The 24073-nt window shown below is 40.9% G+C and overlaps 1 protein-coding gene across 1 annotated transcript; it reads right to left on the reverse strand.

Annotated features, from left to right (window-relative positions):
• Window positions 1–408: 408 nt before the first annotated feature.
• LOC115181225 (growth hormone-inducible transmembrane protein) lies at window positions 409–23930 on the reverse strand. The gene is made up of 9 exons (XM_029743244.1): window positions 23835–23930; window positions 20636–20792; window positions 10392–10494; window positions 10058–10169; window positions 8364–8505; window positions 7685–7793; window positions 5594–5782; window positions 4976–5147; window positions 409–1141 (listed from the first exon to the last, which is right to left on the reverse strand). The coding sequence occupies exons 2-9, from the start codon at window positions 20768–20770 to the stop codon at window positions 1057–1059; spliced, it is 1047 nt and encodes a 348-aa protein (XP_029599104.1). The 5' UTR covers window positions 20771–20792; window positions 23835–23930; the 3' UTR covers window positions 409–1056.
• Between the last annotated feature and the right edge of the window lie 143 nt (window positions 23931–24073).

The following is a 24073-nucleotide window of genomic DNA, read 5'->3' on the forward strand; positions in this document are numbered from 1 at the left end:
TCAGTGATCTCTTTTATCCAGAAGGGCTTTCCTCCCCTCAGTGATCTTTATCCAGCAGGGCTTTCCTCCTCAGTTCTCTTTTATCCAGAAGGGCTTTCCTCCTGTCAGTGATCTTTATCCAGAAGGGCTTTCCTCCTGTCAGTGATCTTAATCCAGAAGGGCTTTCCTCCCGTCAGTGATCTTTATCCAGAAGGGCTTTCCTCCCGGTATATGTAAATGGTGAATAAAGGTGATATTATTTTCCTCGTACTGTTACTTAGTGGAGATTCTCCTGACCAAGACGTTACTGAAAACAGTCAAGACGAGCCTCGACAGTATCACACAAATTATTCAGTGAATAACACTGATCAATATGCTCCCAAAATGTCCATTTGTTTTCATGAAATAGCTCAACATAAATACACCAACTGTGTTCTCTTTCACTTTATTGAATGATACCAGAACAGCGTAGATCACTTTCATTCTAACAGAAACCACATGTCAAAGCACCACTGCTCCAAGGCTCGGCCCTATACAACACATCCAAGTTCAGTCTCTGTCAAGGAGTTAAGCACACAGTCGCACGTACTGTATGTGTGGAGGCTAGAAGAAGTACAAGGCTGAGGGATGATATAAATATCTGATGTTTGTCCATCTTTGTCTTGCTTGTCAGGAATGGGAACACCCACCTCAAAGTGGAAATAAATATAAAGGAACAATTAGAGAAGGAGACTGAGGGGCGATCTGTGATGTTGACAGATATCCCCATGAACAATCCTGACTCGAAATCAAAACATGCCTCCCGCAGAATCAAGACAAAAGCATATTTTTAAACATTCTGAATATAGAACAGAGCAAGTTGTCTTCTTGGATGAGTGGAAACATGCTCTAGGAAATTGCAATCCTCTTCTTCACACAAAAGCAACACATTTATTATTGTGTCAGTTGAAAATAAGTTTTCAAACTAATAGTATGTAACAGCTGGTGTATGGTGCTAATTGTAGAACATATAGTTGTTGTTCAACTCTGTGGAAGTTTGAAGGTTTAACGTGGATGTAAAATCAGACTGGAAGGTCTCTATTTCTTTCTGTTTCCGCCGCCGGACAGAATCATCACCATCCTCATGAAGATGTTCAGAGTGTCCATGTAGATCCCCATGCACCTACAAGACAGGATCACACCACAAAGCACCAACCGTCAGTTTCTTATCACCGTACAAGACAGGATAAACACCAACCGTCAGTTTCATATCACCGTACAAGACAGGATAAACACCAACCGTCAGTTTCATATCACCGTACAAGACAGGATAACACCAACCGTCAGTTTCATATCACCATACAAGACAGGATAAACACCATACAAGACAGGATAAACACCACTAGGCCAGCATTCTGTCTAGTAGGCCAGAATTATACTGTATCAATGGAATTTAGTATAACATCATACTGAAATATAATGGTAATTAGCATAGTAGGACATTATACTGCATCGTGACGGTATCGACAGTATTATACTGCATCGTGACGGTATCGACAGTATTATACTGCATCGTGACGGTATCGACAGTATTATACTGCATCGTGACGGTATCGACAGTAGTATACTGCATCGTGACGGTATCGACAGTAGTATACTGCATCGTGACGGTATCGACAGTAGTATACTGCATCGTGACGGTATCGACAGTAGTATACTGCATCGTGACGGTATCGACAGTAGTATACTGCATCGTGACGGTATCGACAGTATTATACTGCATCGTGACGGTATCGACAGTAGTATACTGCATCGTGACGGTATTGACAGTATTATACTGCATCGTGACGGTATTGACAGTATTATACTGCATCGTGACGGTATTGACAGTATTATACTGCATCGTGACGGTATTGACGGTATTCTACACTGAACAAAAACAAACAACATGGAACCATTTCAAAGATTTTACTGAGTTACAGTTCATATGAGGAAATCAGTCAATAGAAATAAATTCATTACGCCCTAATCTATGGATTACACATGACTGGGAATACAGATATTCATCTGTTGGTCACAGATACCTTAATAAAAAAGGTATTGGCGTGGATCAGAAAACCTGTCAGTATCTGGTGTGACCACGATTTGCCTCATCCAGCGCAACATCTCCTTCACATAGAGTTGGTCAGGCTGTTGATTGTGGCCTGTGGAATGGTGTCCCACTCCTCTTCAATGGATGTGCGAAGTTCCTGGATATTGGCGGGAACGAACACGCTGTCGTACATGTTGATCCAGAGCATTCCAAACATGCTCAATGGGTGATATGTCAGGTGAGTATGCAGGCCATGGAAGAACTGGGACATTTTCAGCTTCCAGGAATTGCGTACAGATCCTTGTGACATGGGTCCATGCATTATCATGCTGAAACATGAGGCGATGGCGGTGGATGAATGGAACGACAATGGACCTCAGGATCTCGTAATGGTATCTGTGCATTCAACTTGCCATCGATAAAAAGCAATTGTGTTTGTTGTCTGTAGCGTATGCCTACACATACCACAACCCCACTGCCACCATGGGGCACTCTGTTCAATGTTGGCATTAGCAAACCGCTCACCCACACAACGCCATACATGCTGATTGCCATCTGCCTGGTAGTTGAAACTGGGATTCATCCGTGAAGAGCACATTTCTCCAGCGTGCCAGTGGCCATCGAAGTGAGCATTTTGCACTCTGAAGTCAGTTATGACGCCGAACTGCAGTCAGGTCAAGACCCTTGTGAGGACGACGAGCACACAGATGAGCTTCCCTGAGACGGTTTCTGACAGTTTGTGCAGAAATTCTTCGGCTGTGCAAACCCAGTTTCATCAGCTGCCCGGGTGGCTGGTCTCAGACGATCCCGCAGGTGAAGAAGCCGGATGTGGAGGTCCTGGGCTAGCGTGGTACATGTGGTCTCCGGTTGGACGTACTGCCAACAACATTTGAGGGGGCTTATGGTAGAGAAATTAACGTTCAATTATCTGGTAACAGCTTGAATGTACATTACTGCAGTCACTATGCCAAATGCACACTCCCTCAAAACTTGAGACATCTGTGGCATTGTGTTGTGTGACAAAACTGCACATTTTAGAGTGGCCTTTTATTGTCCCCAGCACAAGGTTCTTGATTTGCCACACGTGTCAGGTGGATGGATTATCTTGGCAAAGGAGAAACGCTCACGAAAAGGGACGTAAACAAATTTGTGCACAACATTTTAGAATAATAAGCTTTTTGTACGTATAGAAAATGTTGGGGCTCTATTTCAGCTCATGAAACATGGGACCAACACTTTACATGTTGCGTTTATATTTTTGTTCACTATATATCAAAGCAGGACAAAGAAATAAAAAATAAACAGGATAAATTGACTAGTTGACCATCTGTTTAAACAGTAAGGTACAGAACTGGACTAGTTCTCTTTATATCTGTTTAAACAGTAAGGTACAGAACTGGACTAGTTCTCTTTATATCTGTTTAAACAGTAAGGTACAGAACTGGACTAGTTCTCTGTTTAAACAGTAAGGTACAGAACTGGACTAGTTCTCTTTATATCTGTTTAAACATTAAGGTACAGAACTGGACTAATTCTCTTTATATCTGTTTAAACAGTAAGGTACAGAACTGGACTAGTTCTCTTTATATCTGTTTAAACAGTAAGGTACAGAACTGGACTAGTTATCTGTTTAAACAGTAAGGTACAGAACTGGACTAGTTATCTGTTTAAACAGTAAGGTACAGAACTGGACTAGTTATCTGTTTAAACAGTAAGGTACAGAACTGGACTAGTTATCTGTTTAAACAGTAAGGTACAGAACTGGACTAGTTATCTGTTTAAACAGTAAGGTACAGAACTGGACTAGTTCTCTTTATATCTGTTTAAACAGTAAGGTACAGAACTGGACTAGTTATCTGTTTAAACAGTAAGGTACAGAACTGGACTAGTTATCTGTTTAAACAGTAAGGTACAGAACTGGACTAGTTATCTGTTTAAACAGTAAGGTACAGAACTGGACTAGTTCTCTTTATATCTGTTTAAACAGTAAGGTACAGAACTGGACTAGTTCTCTTTATATCTGTTTAAACAGTAAGGTACAGAACTGGACTAGTTCTCTTTATATCTGTTTAAACAGTAAGGTACAGAACTGGACTAGTTCTCTTTATATCTGTTTAAACAGTAAGGTACAGAACTGGACTAGTTCTCTTTATATCTGTTTAAACAGTAAGGTACAGAACTGGACTAGTTCTCTTTATATCTGTTTAAACAGTAAGGTACAGAACTGGACTAGTTCTCTGTTTAAACAGTAAGGTGCAGAACTGGACTAGTTCTCTGTTTAAACAGTAAGGTGCAGAACTGGACTAGTAGTCTTTATATCTGTTTAAACAGTAAGGTACAGAACTGGACTAGTTCTCTTTATATCTGTTTAAACAGTAAGGTACAGAACTGGACTAGTTCTCTTTATATCTGTTTAAACAGTAAGGTACAGAACTGGACTAGTTCTCTTTATATCTGTTTAAACAGTAAGGTACAGAACTGGACTAGTTCTCTTTATATCTGTTTAAACAGTAAGGTACAGAACTGGACTAGTTCTCTTTATATCTGTTTAAACAGTAAGGTACAGAACTGGACTAGTTCTCTTTATATCTGTTTAAACAGTAAGGTACAGAACTGGACTAGTTCTCTTTATATCTGTTTAAACAGTAAGGTACAGAACTGGACTAGTTCTCTTTATATCTGTTTAAACAGTAAGGTACAGAACTGGACTAGTTCTCTTTATATCTGTTTAAACAGTAAGGTACAGAACTGGACTAGTAGTCTTTATATCTGTTTAAACAGTAAGGTACAGAACTGGACTAGTTCTCTTTATATCTGTTTAAACAGTAGGGTACAGAACTGGACTAGTTCTCTTTATATCTGTTTGAACAGTAAGGTACAGAAATCAGACACTGCAGTAAAGATTACTCTGCAGACGTCACTTACGAGTTGATGGGGTCGTATTTCTGCATCCCGTACATGGGGTACGTCTCCGCCCTCTTGATGACCTTCTGGGTGTCGTAGAGCAGGAACATGCTGAAGAGGACCAGACCTCCGTAGATAGCGATGGAGTACAGGCCTGCTCCCATCGCTGAGGTAGGGGGCAGGAACATTGAGCCTGGGGACAGAGAGAGTGGAGAGGACATTGTATTAATACCATGTCCTCAAGTTCAATTAATAACTGAGGAGAAATTATGTGTCAAGGGTGTTTGTCACCAGAGAGCCAAATCCTAAATAATGCCATTTGAAAAAGAAGAAACTCCAGCACACTGGTATCTTGAATACTCCACTAACAATGTACTGGGTTTGATGGAACAAAAGGTTATGGTTCAATAGACTTCATTGATGTCTGTCTACCATGTTGTTTTTCATTGATAAACACTTAAAAAAGACAATAACCATTTAGTTGTCCTCTAAAAGTATGTTGTTTACATCCCCGCATTTTATGTTCCTTTGTGAATTGGACCATAATAAAACAGATTGTGAAGAAATGCCTACTAACCGATGGAGGTGGTGGAGACCACTGAAACCCACAGCCAGGGATATTGATCTAAAGATACTAACCGATGGAGGAGGCGAAGACGACTCCGAATCCCACCGCCAGGGGTCCTCCCATGTTGAGGAACTTCTCACTGGGGGCACACATGGCCACGGTGGACAGACCCCCCACAATGCCCGCTGTGTACCAGGCTGCCCTCATCATCAGGGGCCCACCTAGCAGAGTCATGGGGGCTATGACCGCTCCCATCACACCTGGAAACACAGGGACAAATGGATTGATTAATTTATTAGGCTAGTTTAAAAAGGACCATGTACGTACATCAAACATGAAAAAGCACCAGATTTTAGCTACACGGCTATTTAATCATCTGAAGTCCAAATAAAGAGGTTATATATATATATAGAAGAAAAAGAAACGCACACCTATTAAAGGCGAGGTGCTGGCTAGCGGAGTAGAAAACTTGAAAATAAGGGAGAGCCGCACACTCGGAGCTCAGATGCAAAAATTGAATATCCAACGTTTCGACAGCCAAGCTGTCTTCATCAGGGTATGGTCAAACACTGCGAGATGACTCGTTTATATAGTGTCAGAAGACACACAGGTGTCTGTAATCATGGCCAAATGTGGCCTAATATCATTGGTTAACTCTGAAATATAAAAATGGCATACAAAGAACATACAAAAGAACAAATGGATAGCATACGATCATAGATACATTTTAGACGACACAAGCTTACAAACAATTACAATGGCAAAGTCACAAAAATCACAAGAATGGCTTCAGATCAAAGTCTACATTGAGACTGAAGGGAGCAAGGGTCTTTAAATTAAAGATCCAGGCAGCCTCTCGTTTTAACAATAAATTGTTGAGGTCACCCCCTCTCCTAGGGAGAGTGACGAAATCGAGTGGTTTGCTTCCATAAAGTGGGCCGCAACTGGGTAAGTCAAGTTTTTGCACCCAATGGTGCTACGATGCTCTGAGATACGTACTTTTAATTCACGCTTTGTTTTACCCACATCATTTACCACAAGGACAAGTTATAAGATAAATAACTGCCTTAGTGGAGCATGTAATAACACCTATGATTGGGATCGATTTCCCTGTTTGTGGGTGTTTGAAGGATTTACATTTATAAGGGCCATTGCATTGAGCACAGCCATTACACTTGTAGTTTCCATCCAGTAGGGGCGCAAATAGACGTTGTTCAGGAATATCTTGGGGTGGTAAATCAGAGTGTACCAATTGGTCTCTGAGATTTCTGCCCCGCGAGAATACGACCAAGGGAAGGTCCGAAAACACATTTCCGAGACTATCATCGGATTTTAGAATGTGCCAATGTTTGAGAACGATTCCCTTAATTTGTTCAGAGCGCTTTGAATAGCGGGTAGTGAGAACGCAAGAATGCGTCTTTTTGCGAGACTGACCTTGAAAAAGGTCATATCTCGTTTTGTTTTGAATTTTCTCAATGGCAATATTAATCTGATCATTTTTGTACCCCTTCTCCTTGAACTTTCTGTGCGTCTCAGCCATATTTCTGTCGAAATCTGATTGTTTTTTACAAATTCTTTTGATTGGACAGAATTGGCTGTAGGGCACAATGCTTTTCAAGGGAAGCGGGTGACAACTATCAGCCCTCAACAAATTGTTACGATCAGTAGGTTTCCTGTAAAGATCAGTATATAGAACATTATCCTCACACAGGATCAGAAGATCAAGAAAACTGATTTGACGTGTATCAGATTACATAGTAAATCTCAAAATGTTCAGAACAGGAGTTAAGAAAAGCATGGAACGCCTGGAGCTGTTTTGCATCACCCCTCCATAGAACAAAAATATATATTTTGCATCACTCCTCCATAGAACAAAAATATCATCAATATGCCGTTTCCAAATAATGATGTTACGCAAGAAAACATTTTTGAGAGGGTTGAAAATGGACTGTTATATATTAAAGAAAACAGATCTGGTATTTCACAGTCACAGCACCAGTGTGGTAAGTACTAGAAAACCCTGTTCCATTCAAGTCGACTGCTGCTGCATAGTGAGGGCATTCTGAACCTTTATAGTACTGCCCTCTAGTGGTGAAAACAAGCAAGTAGGACGTTTAATTGACAAATGCTTGGTAAAGTGAGAAGGTAAAGCAGTCCAACACCTGCATGTAGCATCCAGGCTAGATGTTTGGCTCCTGGGCTCTGGTCATAAGAGATAGATCTGACCAGCATGCCTGCTCCAATCATGGCTGCAAAGGTAGCTCCAATAGCCTGGTGAACAAAAATGACAAATGTCTATTATTTTAACAACAACAAAAAAATACCAACAGTGGCTATTGAAAAGTGTCTGGAAATCATACACAATGGTTTGAAAATCAGCACCAGATGTATCAACACAAAACAATGAGGTTAGGTGGGCCCTCAAACCACTACTCTCCTTTAAGGGTTAATAACATTCAGTGGATGCAGATATACTTTTAGTCATTAGTCACTGGCCCTGTGGCAACAGTCATCGTAAATACTAATATTTCCTTGAAGGTAAACTCAGCGATATGACGTAGATGCAGAAAGTGAACAGCATAGTGGGTCAATATCCACAACAACTAAATGCGTTGAAGCGTGAGGCTCAACTTCCCCACTGTTTTGGTCCCGTGGCTACCTCGCTGTAATATCCAGGTGAAATAATAAAAGCTGTCCTGACTGGTTAAATCCAGGTGAAATAATAAAAGCTGTCCTGACTGGTTAAATCCAGGTGAAATAATAAAAGCTGTCCTGACTGGTTAAATCCAGGTGAAATAATAAAAGCTGCCTAGACTGGTTAAATAATAAAAAGTGAATTACCAGCCAGGATCCTCTCATCATGACACCCATGAGGGCTGGGGTCCTGCTGACGGCTACAGCCGACAGAGCCGTCATCCCCACACTGCCTGCAAAGTACATGTAGGTGGAGTGGATCCTGTCCTTCACGTACTGGGGCCAGATACTGGGGCCAGAGACACAGGGAAAATAAACATCTACAGAGGACAACACGTGTTGATATACCTGCACAATAGGCACCCTGTTCCCAACATAGGGCACTATACTCAACCAGGACTCATTAGGGCTCTGAGTGAGTGCACTCTGTAGGGAATAGGGTTCCATTTGGGACACAGATACAAAGTAACACATTCCTTTGAGTTGTGGTGAAACCCATAGAACTACACAGAAATAGCTGCAGTAATAACAATGACACATGTACCTGATACCAGTTGAATTGTTAAACCACTGTAACGTCCTGGGATAATACCAGTACAATACAATACACACACACACTACCATGGGACAATACCAGTACAACACACACACTACCATGGGATAATACCAGTACAACACACACACTACCATGGGACAATACCAGTACAACACACACACACACACTACCATAGGATAATACCAGTACCACACACACACTACCATGGGACAATACCAGTACAACACACACACACACACACACACACACACACACACTACCATAGGATAATACCAGTACCACACACACACTACCATGGGACAATACCAGTACAACACACACACACACACACACACACACACACACACACACACTACCATGGGACAATACCAGTACAACACACACACACTACCATGGGACAATACCAGTACAACACACACACACTACCATGGGACAATACCAGTACAACACACACACACACACACACACACACACACACACACACACACACACACACCCATGGGATAATACCAGTACAACACACACACGGGACAATACCAGTACAACACACACACACACACTACCATGGGACAATACCAGTACAACACACACACACACACACACACTACCATGGGACAATACCAGTACAACACACACACACACACACTACCATGGGACAATACCAGTACAACACACACACACACACACACACACAGGATAATACCAGTACCACACACACACACTACCATGGGACAATACCAGTACAACACACACACACACACACACACACACACACACACACACACACACACTACCATGGGACAATACCAGTACAACACACACACACTACCATGGGACAATACCAGTACAACACACACACACTACCATGGGACAATACCAGTACAACACACACACACACACACACACCACACAACCATGGGATAATACCAGTACACACACACACACACACACACAATACCAGTACAACACACACACACTACCATGGGACAGTACCAGTACAACACACACACACTACCATGGGACAATACCAGTACAACACACACACTACCATGGGACAACACTAGTACAACACACACACACACACACACACACACACACACACACTACCATGGGACAACACTAGTACAACACACACACTACCATGGGACAATACCAGTACAACACACACACACTACCATGGGACAACACTAGTACAACACACACTACCATGGGACAACACTAGTACAACACACACACACACTACCAAGGGACAACACACACTACCAATGGAAGCATCAGCACTTACACTGCCCTCTCGATGGCACCGATCTCATTGGACATGCCTAGTCCGTAGTAGCACAGAGCTCCCAGGCCTACAGCAGCCCCTCCAGCCAGGAACATCCTGCCCATGTTATCCACTGTAAGGGAATAAATAGCACATTTACACCAGTTAAAACCTGGTGCTGATCGGCACATGTTAAAGGTACTGACTTCATGATGTAACTGTGAGGGGTGTGAGATGGGCCTGTGTTTATTTCAGCTATGTTTACATGACAGGTCCATCCTGCCCCACTAGCAAGCAGACGTTTGTGTTGTGAGGTGACATTTTTAACAGTGGTTTAGTAAGTCAATATATTCACTTCTGATGGCAGTATCAGTTGCTGGCTGGAAAGCTGCCTGTTGGAGCTGGTCCTTGGCCGTTTTCCCACGACGGAAACCAAATCTGGATTTGGTGGAATAGCCCTGACGAAAGAGGAAAATAAAGCTTAAATATTACCCAGAATCAGTTATTATTACGGCATGTTGACCTACAATTGAAGACAAATTGTCCACAGGTAGTGTCTTTCAAAGAAAAATGAGTCAATGTCCGTAGCCCCGCAGAAATCTTATTAGTATAATAAATAAATAAATAAATAAATAATAATTGCCATAAAAATCTGTTTATCCATGTATGAAGTTGTTATTCAATGTGTTTCTATGGGCTAATAGCAGTAAGGCTAAATTCAATGTTTCATCAAATATATATATATATATATATATATATATATATATAATAAAATTAGATCTAATTATTTTTTGATATCTTAAGGGTCCTAAAACTCAATGAAATAGCTAAATGATCCATGGGATGACCATGTTAAAACAACTCCACATGTTATCTTAGTAGAACCTCCCCACCGTAACGCATTCACCATTGTCTAAAACGGGTCCATTTATCATCATCATCATCATCATCAGTACTGGCAGGGCTCTAGTCATTACCTGTGTCCCATAATGTGCCTGCATTCCATACAAAACCAGGCTAATAATGACTAGCCAACTTTAATTAGCATGACCTTGCAGGGCTTGGCATTCAGGTAAATGTGCCAGTGGCACAGCGCGCCAGTACCAACGGAAAACTACTGTCCTGAATGAAAAGAATACCGGCACAGAAAGAGGATGATGCGCAAATCTTTCATTTGCAGGCTGAGCAAGTAGCCCATCCACACACAAAAAAATTACATTTCAACTTGGAAATATCATGTTTATATTGACTTTTAGAACAATCTCAAAAAGGGTGTTATTGCTAGCAATTTTGAACAGTCAGTCTCCAGATGTCAGGCCCTATAAAATCTGTTTTATTTTTGGGGTAAATTTAGTTCGCCCAGTTTAGTTTTTCAAGGTTTCCTAGTTTTTTCAGGTTTTCACTCTCAAAAAACCACGCCTCCACGTCTCCTGATGTACTAGCCTGTCTCCTGGTAGCGCCTCCATGCTCTGGACACTACGCTGACAGACACAGCAAACCTTCTTGACACAGCTCGCATTGATGTGCCATCCTGGATGAGCTGCACAACCTGAGCTGCACTACCTGAGCCACTTGTGTGGGTTGTAGACTCCGTCTCATGCTACCACTAGAGTGAAAGCACCGCCAGCATTCAAAAGTGACCAAAACATCAGCCAGGAAGCATAGGAACTGAGAAGTGGTCTGTGGTCACCACCTGCCGAACCACTCCTTTATTGGGGGTGTCTTGCTAAGTGCCTATAATTTCCACCTGTTGTCTATTCCATTTGCACAACAGCATGTGAAATTTATTGTCAATCAGTGTTGCTTCCTAAGTGGACAGTTTGATTTCACAGAAGTGTGATTGACTTGGAGATACATTGTGTTGTTTAAGTGTTCCCTCTATTTTTTTGAGCAGTATATATACACACGCACCACTTCTCCATTTATTAATTTTTTTCAAATTTTTTGAAGCAAGTTCTTTTTTTATTTCACTTCACCAATTTGGACTATTTTGTGTATGTCCATTACATGAAATCCAAATTAAAACGAATTTAAGTTACAGGTTGTAGTGCAAAGAAATAGGAAAAACGGCAAGGGGAGTAAGTACTTTTGCAAGGCACTGTACGTACATATCCCAAAGAGCAGCCATGGATTACAGGCTAGAGCTGTAATCCATGGCTGCTATCTGGGGGGGAGACACTAATGCTTGTAACAAATTCCAGTACAACCTCCGACGAGCCATCAAACAGGCAAAGCTTCAACACAGGACCAAGATCGAATCCTACTACGCCTGCTCTGATGTTCGGATGTAGCAGGGTTGGCAATCTATCACAGATTACAAAAGGAAACCCAGCAGCGAGCTGCCCATTGACGCAAGCCTACCGGACAAGCTAAAAACCTTCTATGCTTGCTTCGAGGCAAGCAACACTGAATCATGCATGAGAGTACAAGCTGTTCCGGACTGTGTGATCATGCTCTACGTAGCTGATGTGAGACCTTTAAAACAGGTTAACATTCAGATTACCAGGACTCGTACTCAGAGCAAGCACTGACCAGCTGGCAAGTGTCTTCACTGACATTTTCAATCTCTCCCTGACCCAGTCTGTAATACCAACATGTTTCAAGCAGACCACCATAGTCCCTGTGCCCATGAACGCCAAGGTAACCTGTCTAAATGACTATCATCCTGTAGCCATGAAATGCTTTGAAAGGCTGGTCATGGCTCACATCAACACCATCATCCCAGACACACTTTAATTTGCATACCACCCCAACAACTCCACAGCTAACACAATCTCTATCGCACTTCACACTGCCCTCTCCCACCTGGACAAAAATAACACATGTGAGAATTGACTACAGCCGAGCTTTCAACACCATAGTACCCTCCATGCTCATGACTAAACTAAGGACTCTGGGACTTAACACCTCCCTCTGCAACTGGATCCTGGACTTCCTAACGGGCCACCCCAGGTGGTGAGGGTAGGCAACAACACATCCACCAAACTGACACTGAAGATGGGGGCCCCTCAGGGGTGCGTGCTTAGTCCCCTCCTGTACTCCCTGTTCACCCATGACTGCATGGTCACGCATAGCTCCAACGCCATCAAGTTTGCTCAGCTCCCCCTCAGGAGGCTGAAAAGACTTGGCAAGGCCCTCAGATTCTCAAGAAGTTCTACAGCTGCACCATTGAGAGCATATTGACTGGCTGCATCACCGCTTGGTATGGCAACTGCTTGGCATCTGACCGTAAGGCGCTACAGAGGGTAGTGTGTACTGCCCAGTACATCCCTGGGGCCGAGATCCATACCATCCAGGAGGTCTACACCAGGCGGTGTCAGAGGAAGGACCTAAAAGTTGTCAAAGATTCCAGCCACCCAAGTCGTGCTTTTCTCTCTGCTACCACACGGCAAGTGGTACCAGTGTACCAAATCTGGAACCAACAGGATCCTGAACAGTTTCTACTCCCAAGCCATAAGACTGGTAAATAATGAACCAATAGCTACCCAGACTAACTCTTTTGACTCATCACATTCGCTGATGTTACTGTTTATTATCTATCCTGTTGCCTAGTCACTTTATCCCTACTTATATGTACATATCTACCTCAATTACCTTGTAGCCCTGCACATCGACTCGGTACTGGTAACACGTGTAAATAGTCAAGTTATCGTTCCTCGTATTACTATTTTTATTTTCCTCTCTGCATTGCTGGGAAGGGCCCATAAGTAAGCTTTTCACTGGTAGTCTACACAAAGCATGTGACAAATAACATTTGAGCAAGAGCCCATCCACACACAAAAAAAATTACCAATACCTTGACTTTGTTGTCCTTAAGCCATTTTGCCACAACTTTGGAAGTATGCTTGGAGTCATTGTCCATTTGGAAAACCCATTTGCGACCAAGCTTTAACTTCCTGGCTGATGTCTTGAGATGTTGCTTTTTTATATAGAAGCAACATCTACAGAATTTTTTCTACAGAATTGATTTAAAGACCCTGAGACATGTCAGCTGAAACATGACATACTAAAGACCCTGAGACATGTCAGCTGAAACATGACATACTAAAGACCCTGAGACATGCCAGCTGAAACATGACATACTATAGACCCTGAGACGTGCCAGCTGAAACATGACATGCTAATGACCCTGAGACATGCCAGCTGAAACATGACATGCTAATGACCCTGAGACATGCCAGCTGAAACATGACATGCTATAGACCCTGAGACATGCCAGCTGAAACATGACATGCTAAAGACCCTGAGACATGTCAGCTGAAACATGACATACTAAAGACCCTGAGACATGCCAGCTGAAACATGACATACTAAAGACCCTGAGACATGCCAGCTGAAACATGACATACTATAGACCCTGAGACGTGCCAGCTGAAACATGACATGCTAATGACCCTGAGACATGCCAGCTGAAACATGACATGCTAATGACCCTGAGACATGCCAGCTGAAACATGACATGCTATAGACCCTGAGACATGCCAGCTGAAACATGACATGCTAAAGACCCTGAGACATGCCAGCTGAAACATGACATGCTAAAGACCCTGAGACGTGCCAGCTGAAACATGACATGCTAAAGACCCTGATACATGCCAGCTGAAACATGACATGCTAATGACCCTGAGACCTGCCAGCTGAAACATGACATGCTAAAGACCCTGAGACATGCCAGCTGAAACATGACATGCTAAAGACCCTGAGACATGCCAGCTGAAACATGACATGCTAATGACCCTGAGACATGCCAGCTGAAACATGACATGCTAATGACCCTGAGACATGCCAGCTGAAACATGACATGCTAATGACCCTGAGACATGCCAGCTGAAACATGACATGCTAAAGACCCTGAGACATGCCTGCTGAAACATGACATGCTAAAGACCATGAGGCAAAGAAGGGGGCATTGAAGGGTGCCAACACGTGACAGAGACAATATGAAAAACACAAACACACACCTCCAAAACAAGCTACCCCGACTGACATATCCAAATATTTGCCGCCTTAGGCGACTTACATATCCAAATATTTGCCGCCTTAGGCGACTTAAATATCCAAATATTTGCCGCCTTAGGAGAGATTCAAGATCTCATTGAGCCTGTGCCAGCATTGTGACTGCATGGGAATGTGTGTGAAGTAGCTATAGAAACCATCCCGCTTCGGGGCCAAAACATTTGGACCTGGAGAAGTAGGTAACCAAGGAGTAAATCAGCAGCATAACAAACCAGGGCAGGGAGCCACCAGCTACAGAGAGCCTGATCTCTCTTCATCTCCCCCTCTCAGAGAGAACTCAACAGATATATAGCAACGACATACAGACAGTTGTTCTGTATGGCTCAATCAATTCCAACCGTGTGTCTTCATGTAGTGTAATTAATTGATCTAGTGTTTATTATTAACTTTGTTATCTTATGACTTATTTCTCTATTTTATGTCTCTCTGTATTATTGGTAAGGACCCGTCAGTAAGCATTTCACTGCTAGTCTACACCTGTTGTTTACCAAGCATGTGAACAATACATTTTTGATTTGGCTAGCAATGTTTTTGTACTGCACAATGTTGGCTACATGTGATGGCAGAGTTTGGAAAACCAATGCTGCAGAATTGATACAAGTCATCAGGATATCATTCTGCCAGGTAGACCTACTTTGCAGTCAACATTTATTTGGGAAAAGTGCAAGAATATGTTGAAGATAAATACACAACAGAGCCAGAAGACGAGAGGTCAAAAGGACGAGAAGTCAATAGAGTAATACTGATTAAGGGAAATAGTGTTTTTTTTGTAATTATTGATCAATGATTCAGAGACATGGGAGGAATATGTCTTCTGAAATAAGATACTTGTTATTTGGCCCATTGGCTAGTTTTATTGCAAGGAATTCTAATTGATCAACCTCAGGCTAGGGCTGGATTATAAAACTACATTCAGTCCCTTTGTTCTGTGGAGAGAACCACTGGAGAGAATCACTGAGGACAGGGGAGAATGACCATCTACTTCTCAGCATAACATCATGATTTATCCTCTTTGAATAAACCTATTTTCCTCCTCTGATTTGCTTTGGGGTTTGTGTTATTGAAGAGTAACATCAACTGCTAACAAAAGCCTTTAGAAACGTTCATTTGAACAGCACATGATAACTGAATTCCGCGTCGCCAAGATTCAACCAAGACTTTGGACCAAACTTTTTGAATACCTGGTTTGCATACCCATTGCTGTTTGAACAAACCTGGATTTAAAAAAAATCTAATTGTGAACCAAAAACTACTGTGCCCAGAAAAAAAAAATATATATACATATATATTTTTTTTCTGGGCACAGTAGTTTTTGGTTCACAATTAGATTTCTTTTATATAGGGGCTTGTATGTATATACATACATACATACATACAAAAACATTGGCAACCTAGCGACCCCCAACAAATTGGTGTCCCACTGCCAAGTCAAATGAAAGTGTTTTGGTCGCAGTTTTGAGCTCTGACTGGACAAGTGTGTCTTACTTAACTTCTCTGTCAGGGATGACTGTACCTGATGAGGCTTTAGCAAGTGTGTGTGTGTGTGGGATGGGGAAGAGTAATTGTGTACTCAAATAGACGTCTAAACTATATCTTTAACCAGAGATCCATTTTGTTCTTTAAAATACTGCAACACTATTTGATCTAAAAAAAAATTGTTCTGACACTGTTTCATTGGTACAGGTGCATTTGCGAGACAAAACAAAAAAGAAAACCAAGCCAAGCATCCCACAGTTGTCCATAAATTCCCTTTCCCCTCAGTGTCTCACTCACTCGTGTGTCCAACCACTCCCTCTAAACACACGTGCGTACACAAGCTCCCGTTAGACCTACAGAAATAAATGCCTAGAAAAACTAATCTAACTGATTCTACATCTGCATTGCTTGCTGTTTGGGGTTGTAGGCTGGGTTACTGTATAGCACTTTGTGACATGTCCTGATGTAAAAAGGGCATCATAAATACATTTTTAAATAAATACATTTTCATTTAAAATGTTACATAGAATGTATCCTGTGAAACATGTTTTGGAAAGATTCAAGCTGAAAATAGACTATAAATGTGATTTCTGTGGAATGGAGGAGGAGACCATTTTGCATGTCTTTTGCCTGTATTTATAGTAGATTTTGGGGTGATTGACATACAGAATTTTGTTACAAAACAAATAGGACCAGTTGTACCATTTAATGGTTTTGATATAATGATTTATTTCAGAAATTCTGACATAGATACAGATGTATATTTAATTCAACTGCTAATAATACTAGGTAAATTTCATATTCACACATGCAAATGGTCTAATTCAAAAGTTAATTTTTTTTACACTTTATAAATGAATTTAAACAATATGGCACTACTTTAACTAAAACGAAAAACACTTAGGCAATTAAAACTTGTTGTATTATTAATGAATATAATTGGTTTGTTTAGGATTCCTGGCAATGTGAATAGTTTGTATGTATGCTTGTTTGCATGCGACTATTCCTCTTTTGTTTGTTGACATTTGTTAATTAAAAATTGTAATAAAATACATTTGATCGATACATTTAATTGATCCACAAGCTAAATACCTTGCCAAATGACGACATCATTATGACAAACTCAAACTGGACTTGTTGACTGAAGTAGGGAAATGTGTGTTCTAACAACGACCTGCAGGTTGGTATTAACTGCATCCAGTCCATTTTCCTCTTAGGCTACTTTGCGGTTGTCACTAGTTACCACAGCCACAAAGTTAAAAAAATGGCTATATAGTAAAAATTCATCAAAACAAAAATGTGCTTTTGGTGTTCATTTAAGGTTAACAGTGCGGTTAAGGTTATGGTCAAGGGTTAGGTTTAAAATCTGATTTTAAGAAGATCAAATTGTAGAAATAGACGGGTTTATGACTTTGTGGCTGTGGTAACTAGTGACGACCCTACTTGGCGAAGTGCTAGTCCCACCCTGACCTTACGTTTTGGATTTAACTGACCTGGAAGACCTTGTGTGTTTCATTTCGGGAATCACTGAACTGATCAATTAGCTCAGTTGGTCAGGTTGTACCACATCTGGCCGTGACCGGGAGTCCAATAGGGCGGCACACAATTGGCCCAGCGTTGTCCGGGTTTGGCAGTCATTGTAAATAAGAATTTGTTCTTAACTGGCTTGCCTAGTTAAATAAAGGTTAAATAAAATAAATGTAAAAAAAGGTGTGGTGCCTAGTTGGAACAAAATCCTGCAGTGTGTAGGTAACAGGATTAACTTGATTGATTAGCAGGCTTATAGCCTAGGCCAGGGGTAAACAGACAGGTTTCACACTGAAAATATGCTAAAACATTAGATTTATAAAGAACGTGTTTTAAAATCAGAATCATTAAGCCTAGGCCTAGTCACCAAACAGATGTCGTAGCCGTAATTCATCCCCATGCAGTGCTCAATGTGGAAGTGCTAATCCATTTAGAAAATTCCAAAGAGCAGGTGGAATAAACTATATTTTTTTAAATTGTATTTCACCTTTATTTAACCAGGTAGGCAAGTTGAGAACAAGTTCTCATTTACAATTGCGACATTGAACGGCTCTATATCTAAAATAACAATTGTGTTTTGTAAACCAGATTTTTTTTTTTATCTACTTACCAAATTGAGCCCCGTTTCAAATGATCACTGAATGTAACTGTTCCAGATGTGAGATGACTTCACACTATTCTGTTCTGTTTTATTCTGTTACAATACAATGTTTTTTACTAGAAAATAGGTGTCTTGACTGATAAGGCCTTGGGAAATAAGAGCATAGTCTGCTAAATTAACAAAACAAGGCTATACCATTGCACAGCCATAGGCTTCTACAAGTAAGCGCCACTTCTGAGATTACTGCCTTTTTGAATATTGTGTTCCACAATACAATTTAACCAGTTGATATTACGGTTTCAATAAATTAACAAATGATACTTGTCTTTTATTGCTTAACCTGTTAGGGTATAGGGGGCAGTATTTTCACGGCTGGATAAAAAAATTTACCCGATTTAATCTGGTTACTAATCCTACCCAGTAACTACAATATGCATATACTTATTATATATGGATAGAAAACACCCTAAAGTTTCAAAAACTGTTTGAATGGTGTCTGTGAGTATAACAGAACTCATTTGGCAGGCAAAACCCTGAGACAGATTCTGACAGGAAGTGGATACCTGATGTGTTGAATTGACTTTAAGCCTATACCATTGAAAAACAAAGGGGGTGAGGAATGTTTTGGCACTTCCTATTGCTTCCACAAGATGTCCCCAGCCTTTACAAAGTGTTTTGAGTCTTCTACAGTGAGATCTGACTGAAGAAGAGCTTTGGAACGGCGATGGCCCATTAGACACCTGGCGTGCGAGTTGATGGTGGGTACTCTCATTCCGAAACGTTTTAAAAGAGAACCCAATGGTCCGCCTTGAATTTTATTCATGTTCTGGTTAAAAAAGGCCCTAATGATTTATGCGATACAACGTTTGAACGAACGTAAATATATTTTTTCCGTTCGTGATGTGAAGTGAAGTCCGGCTGGCTTAGATCATGTGCTACAACACGGAGGTTTTTGGACATAAATGATGAGCTTTTTTTGAACAAAACTACATTCGTTATGGACCTGGGACTCTTTGGAAGTGACATCTGATGAAGAGAATCAAAGGTAATGGATTATTTACATAGTATTTTCGATTTTAGATCTCTCCAACATGGCGGTTAGTCTGTATCGCAATGCGTATTTTTCTGGCGCAGTGCTCAGATTATTGCAAAGTGTGATTTCCCAGTAAGGTTAATTTTAAATCTGGCAAGTCCATTGCGTTCAAGAGATGTAAATCTATAATTCTTTGAATGACAATATAATATTTTACCAATGTTTTCTAATATTAATTAATTATTTTGTTGTCATGACTTGACTGCCGGTATTGGAGGGAAACGATTTCCTGAACATCAACGCCATAGTAAAACGCTGTTTTTAGATATAAATATGAACTTGATAGAACTAAAAATGCATGCATTGTCTAACATAATGTCCTAGGAGTGTCCTCTGATGGAGATTGTAAAAGGTTAGTGCATAATTTTAGCTGATTTTATGGTTTTGGTGACGCCTGTCTTTGAATCGACAATACACTACACACAGCTATTGTCAATGTACTCTCCTAACATAACCTAACTTTATGCTTTCCCCGTAAAACCTTTTTGAAATCGGAAAACGTGGTTAGATTAAGGAGATGTTTATCTTTCAAAGGCTGTAAGTTAGTTGTATGTTTGAGAAATTTGAATTTTGACATTTATTTGGTTTCAAATTTGCCGCTCTTGAAATGCACCTGCTGTTGATAGGGTGCGCCACGGGGGGCACGCTAACGTCCCACATAGCCCCAAGAAGTTAAATATGAGGCAATTTAGTAGTTAGGATGTGTTATCTGTACTGGTTATGATCAATAAGGCATTTTTACAAACTGTTGGCATATAGATAAATGTGCACACATTTCTTTCCCCAGTGCAGGCCTTGTGTTCTATAAATGTCTTATTTTATTTTAGTAAAAATGTGAGTGCTGGAATAGTCCAACAATGTCAAAAGCCCGTCCCTGATGTGTTACCTGGTGGACCTTGAGGAGGGGCGGGCAGCTCTTCAGGGTGGAGCTCCTCAGGGCTGGAGAGCCCTGGGTCAACATAGGACGCAGCCCGGACACAGGGAGACTGCGCAGGCATGCTAGCCTCACCAACATGGTCATGATGAAGCTCTGGAATTACAATCTGAAAACAGATCCATTTTTATCACCTGAAGCATGAGGTAAGCAGAGAGGAAATGGGTCTACAACAGATACACGTTTGGAAACGTACCTTTAGATATTTCGTCTCAAATTCCCGTCATAATGACCAACTGTCCTGCCCACCGGCACAGTAAGTTGATTGAATTGTATTTAATATCTGGCTTCCCACTGACTGTTTCTGTGCAACCCAATACAATAGGGAGCAACGCTTGTCTATGTAAATACAACCGTGTGGCTAAAAGCAGCGAACTTTAGCTCACTAGCTTGAAAACCAAATGTTGAATTGCATTGATTTCTACGTCGGGTATTAATGAGCGTTTGGATCAGGAAAGTTTCCTCTCACGACCTCAGCAAGCCAGAATGTCAAATACATCATATATTTTAACTTCCTTTCCTTTTTAGGAATGTGCTACATCTCTACAGGAAAGTAGAATTCCGTCAACTTTTCAAAGTGCTGGTAGTGAGTTCACATTTCTATCACCTGAAGCATGCGCACAATATGAAAATACAGCATGGATACTTAAATACAGGCAGGAGAAGCATGGATACTTGAAAATACAGGCAGGAGAAGCATGGATACTTAAATACAGGCAGGAGAAGCATGGATACTTAAATACAGGCAGGAGAAGCATGGATACTTAAATACAGGCAGGAGAAGCATGGATACTTAAATACAGGCAGGAGAAGCATGGATACTTGAAAATACAGGCAGGAGAAGCATGGATACTTAAATACAGGCAGGAAAAGCATGGATACTTAAATACAGGCAGGAGAAGCATGGATACTTGAAAATACAGGCAGGAGAAGCATGGATACTTGAAAATACAGGCAGGAGAAGCATGGATACTTGAAAATACAGGCAGGAGAGGCATGGATACTTGAAAATAGGGACAAGAGAAGCATGGATATTTGAAAATAGGGACAAGAGAAGCATGGATACTTATAGCAATGTCGCAAGACTTCCGGGAACACTTGCGAAACAGACCAAGCCGACCAGGCCAGGGTTTGAGAAGTCAACGAGAGAAGTGAACAATTCTTACTTGGTTGTTAACTTTCTCGAAATCTAAAAAGGCACAATCTACATTGGAGCCAATGTCTTCAGTAGTTGAACATGTTATTACTTCAACCTCATGAAAGTGACAAACTGACACCTTCTCATTTTCTTCAAAAACAACTTTATATCAAAGGGGTGCCTTTGATTTGACGGCCTACACATCCGCAGTTTGGCGCGAGCCGATGATGTTTCTGCGTATGAGCTAATCAACGTCGCCATGATCTGGGATTTCTATTGGAGGAGCAGTCTCTGCCTGTCTCTATACTGCAGAGTTCTTCCATGTGAATACATGGTTCTGCACATGCTTCAGGTGATAGAAATATTAACTCAATACCAGCGCTCTGAAAAGTTTGTAATTAAACTTTACTGTGGATATATTGTCTCACTTCCCAACCTGCAAAAGGAGCAACCGCACAGACAACTGGTAAAGTAAGTTAAAATATAATTGTATTCAACATTCTGGCTTGTAGAGCTTGTGAGAATAAATTTTCCAAACAAATATATGCCAATAATCTCAGACTGTGAACCAGAGGTATCACCACAGATAGAACAATGAGCCAGATATTTTACAGGATGTATAAATATGAAGCATCCAGTTGGCTTTTCCACTCACTACCAAATATGGTGATGAGAAGATGCCCAGTGGCTGGAATTTTCTCATCAATTAAATATTTGATCTCCATACAGTTCATTTCCAAAACTATGATTCATTTGCTCCCATTGGAAACGACAGTTTCTGGTCTATCTTGGGTTAGTTATAAAAAATCTTTGCTATCACAGTCATTGTCAGGCAACTAGCTCGTTTTCTATAGTGAACAAAATAGAAACATGTAAAGTGTTGCTCCCATGTTTCATGAGCTGAAATAAAAGATCCCAGAAATGTTCCATACACACAAAAATGCTTCCTTCTCTGAAATTTGGTGCTCAAATTTGTTTACATCCCTGTTAGCGAGCAGTTCTCCATTTCTACATTGTTTGGCATATGAAGAAGATGATTAAACAGCATGATCCTTACACAGGCATACCTTGTGCTGGGGACAAAAGGACTCTCTAAAATGTGCAGTTTTGTCACACAACACAATGCCACAGATGTCTCAAGTTTTGAGGGAGCGCGCAATTGGCATGCTGACTGCAGGAATGTCCACAAGATCTGTTGCCAGAGAATGTAATGTTAATTTCTCTACCATAAGCCGTTTTACAGAATTTGGCAGTAGTTAAACCAGCCACAAAACCGCCGACTACATGTAACCACGCCGGCCCAGGACCTCCACATCCGGCTTCTTCAACTGCAGGATCATCTGAGACCAGCCACCCGGACAGCTGAAGAAACTGAGGAGTATTTCTGTCCGTAATAATGCCCTTTGTGGAAAAACGAATTCGGATTGGCTGGGCCTGGCTCCCTAGTGGGTGGGCCCCTGCCCAGAAACTTGAAATCATTAGATTAGGGCCTAATGAATTTATTTCAATTGACTGATTTCCTTATAAGAACTGTAACTCAGTAAAATCTTTTAATTGTTGCTTTTATATCTTTGTTCAGTATAGAAAGGCGAGTGATAAACATAGCTAGCTTACAAGCTGATCATTCTGGTTTTCATAACACAGTATGTTAGCTAACTACAGAATCCCAAAGCTTGGAAAAGTTAAATTAAATAACGAGGATCATTAACACAAAAGTACCAAAACAATCTTTCATAGTCATAAATATATATATATATATATATATTGATTGATTGAATTTGGCAGAGAATGTTCCTTGTTTTGTAACCATTGCGTACGTCAGTTAACTTAGCAGCTTGCTGGCTATAGTTGCTAGTCGCTGTTTTAAATCTTATCGAGTTGACAAGTTAACCTCGTTTCCTCCTTGAAAGCGTTGCTACAAATATGGACATTGATAGATCATGTGAACAATAAAACACAGTAATCCTACTAACAATGTTTAAAAGACAAGTCAAATCGCTATATATTACATACCAAGCGTGTAGCTAGATTTCTGTTCACCTTCCTTGAGATAAGTGCGCACTTCACCGACGTAATATGACGCAGTTTCGTGAACGTTCTGACCGATGTCATCATAATCATGGGACGAATTTCAGTGAAATTATGTGACTTGTAGTTCTTAGGTAGTTTTTTTATTTCTAGAGATTCAAAAGACGTGTAAAATGAATTCCAACAGGTGGCGGCACATCTTCATCCACCAAAAAGTGCTGCAA

The sequence above is a fragment of the Salmo trutta genome, unplaced genomic scaffold (assembly GCF_901001165.1).
Source record: "Salmo trutta unplaced genomic scaffold, fSalTru1.1, whole genome shotgun sequence".
Lineage (NCBI taxonomy): Eukaryota > Metazoa > Chordata > Actinopteri > Salmoniformes > Salmonidae > Salmo > Salmo trutta.

Coding starts and splice junctions, on each gene's coding strand:
- LOC115181225 (XM_029743244.1), bottom strand. CDS start 20,770: ATGACCATGTTGGTGAGGCTAGCATGCCTGCGCAGTCTCCCTGTGTCC. Junction 8,506..10,057: donor GGTGCCATCGAGAGGGCAGT/GTAAGTGCTGAT, acceptor CTCTGGCCCCAG/TATCTGGCCCCAGTACGTGA. Junction 1,142..4,975: donor AAATACGACCCCATCAACTC/GTAAGTGACGTC, acceptor CCTGTCTTGTAG/GTGCATGGGGATCTACATGG.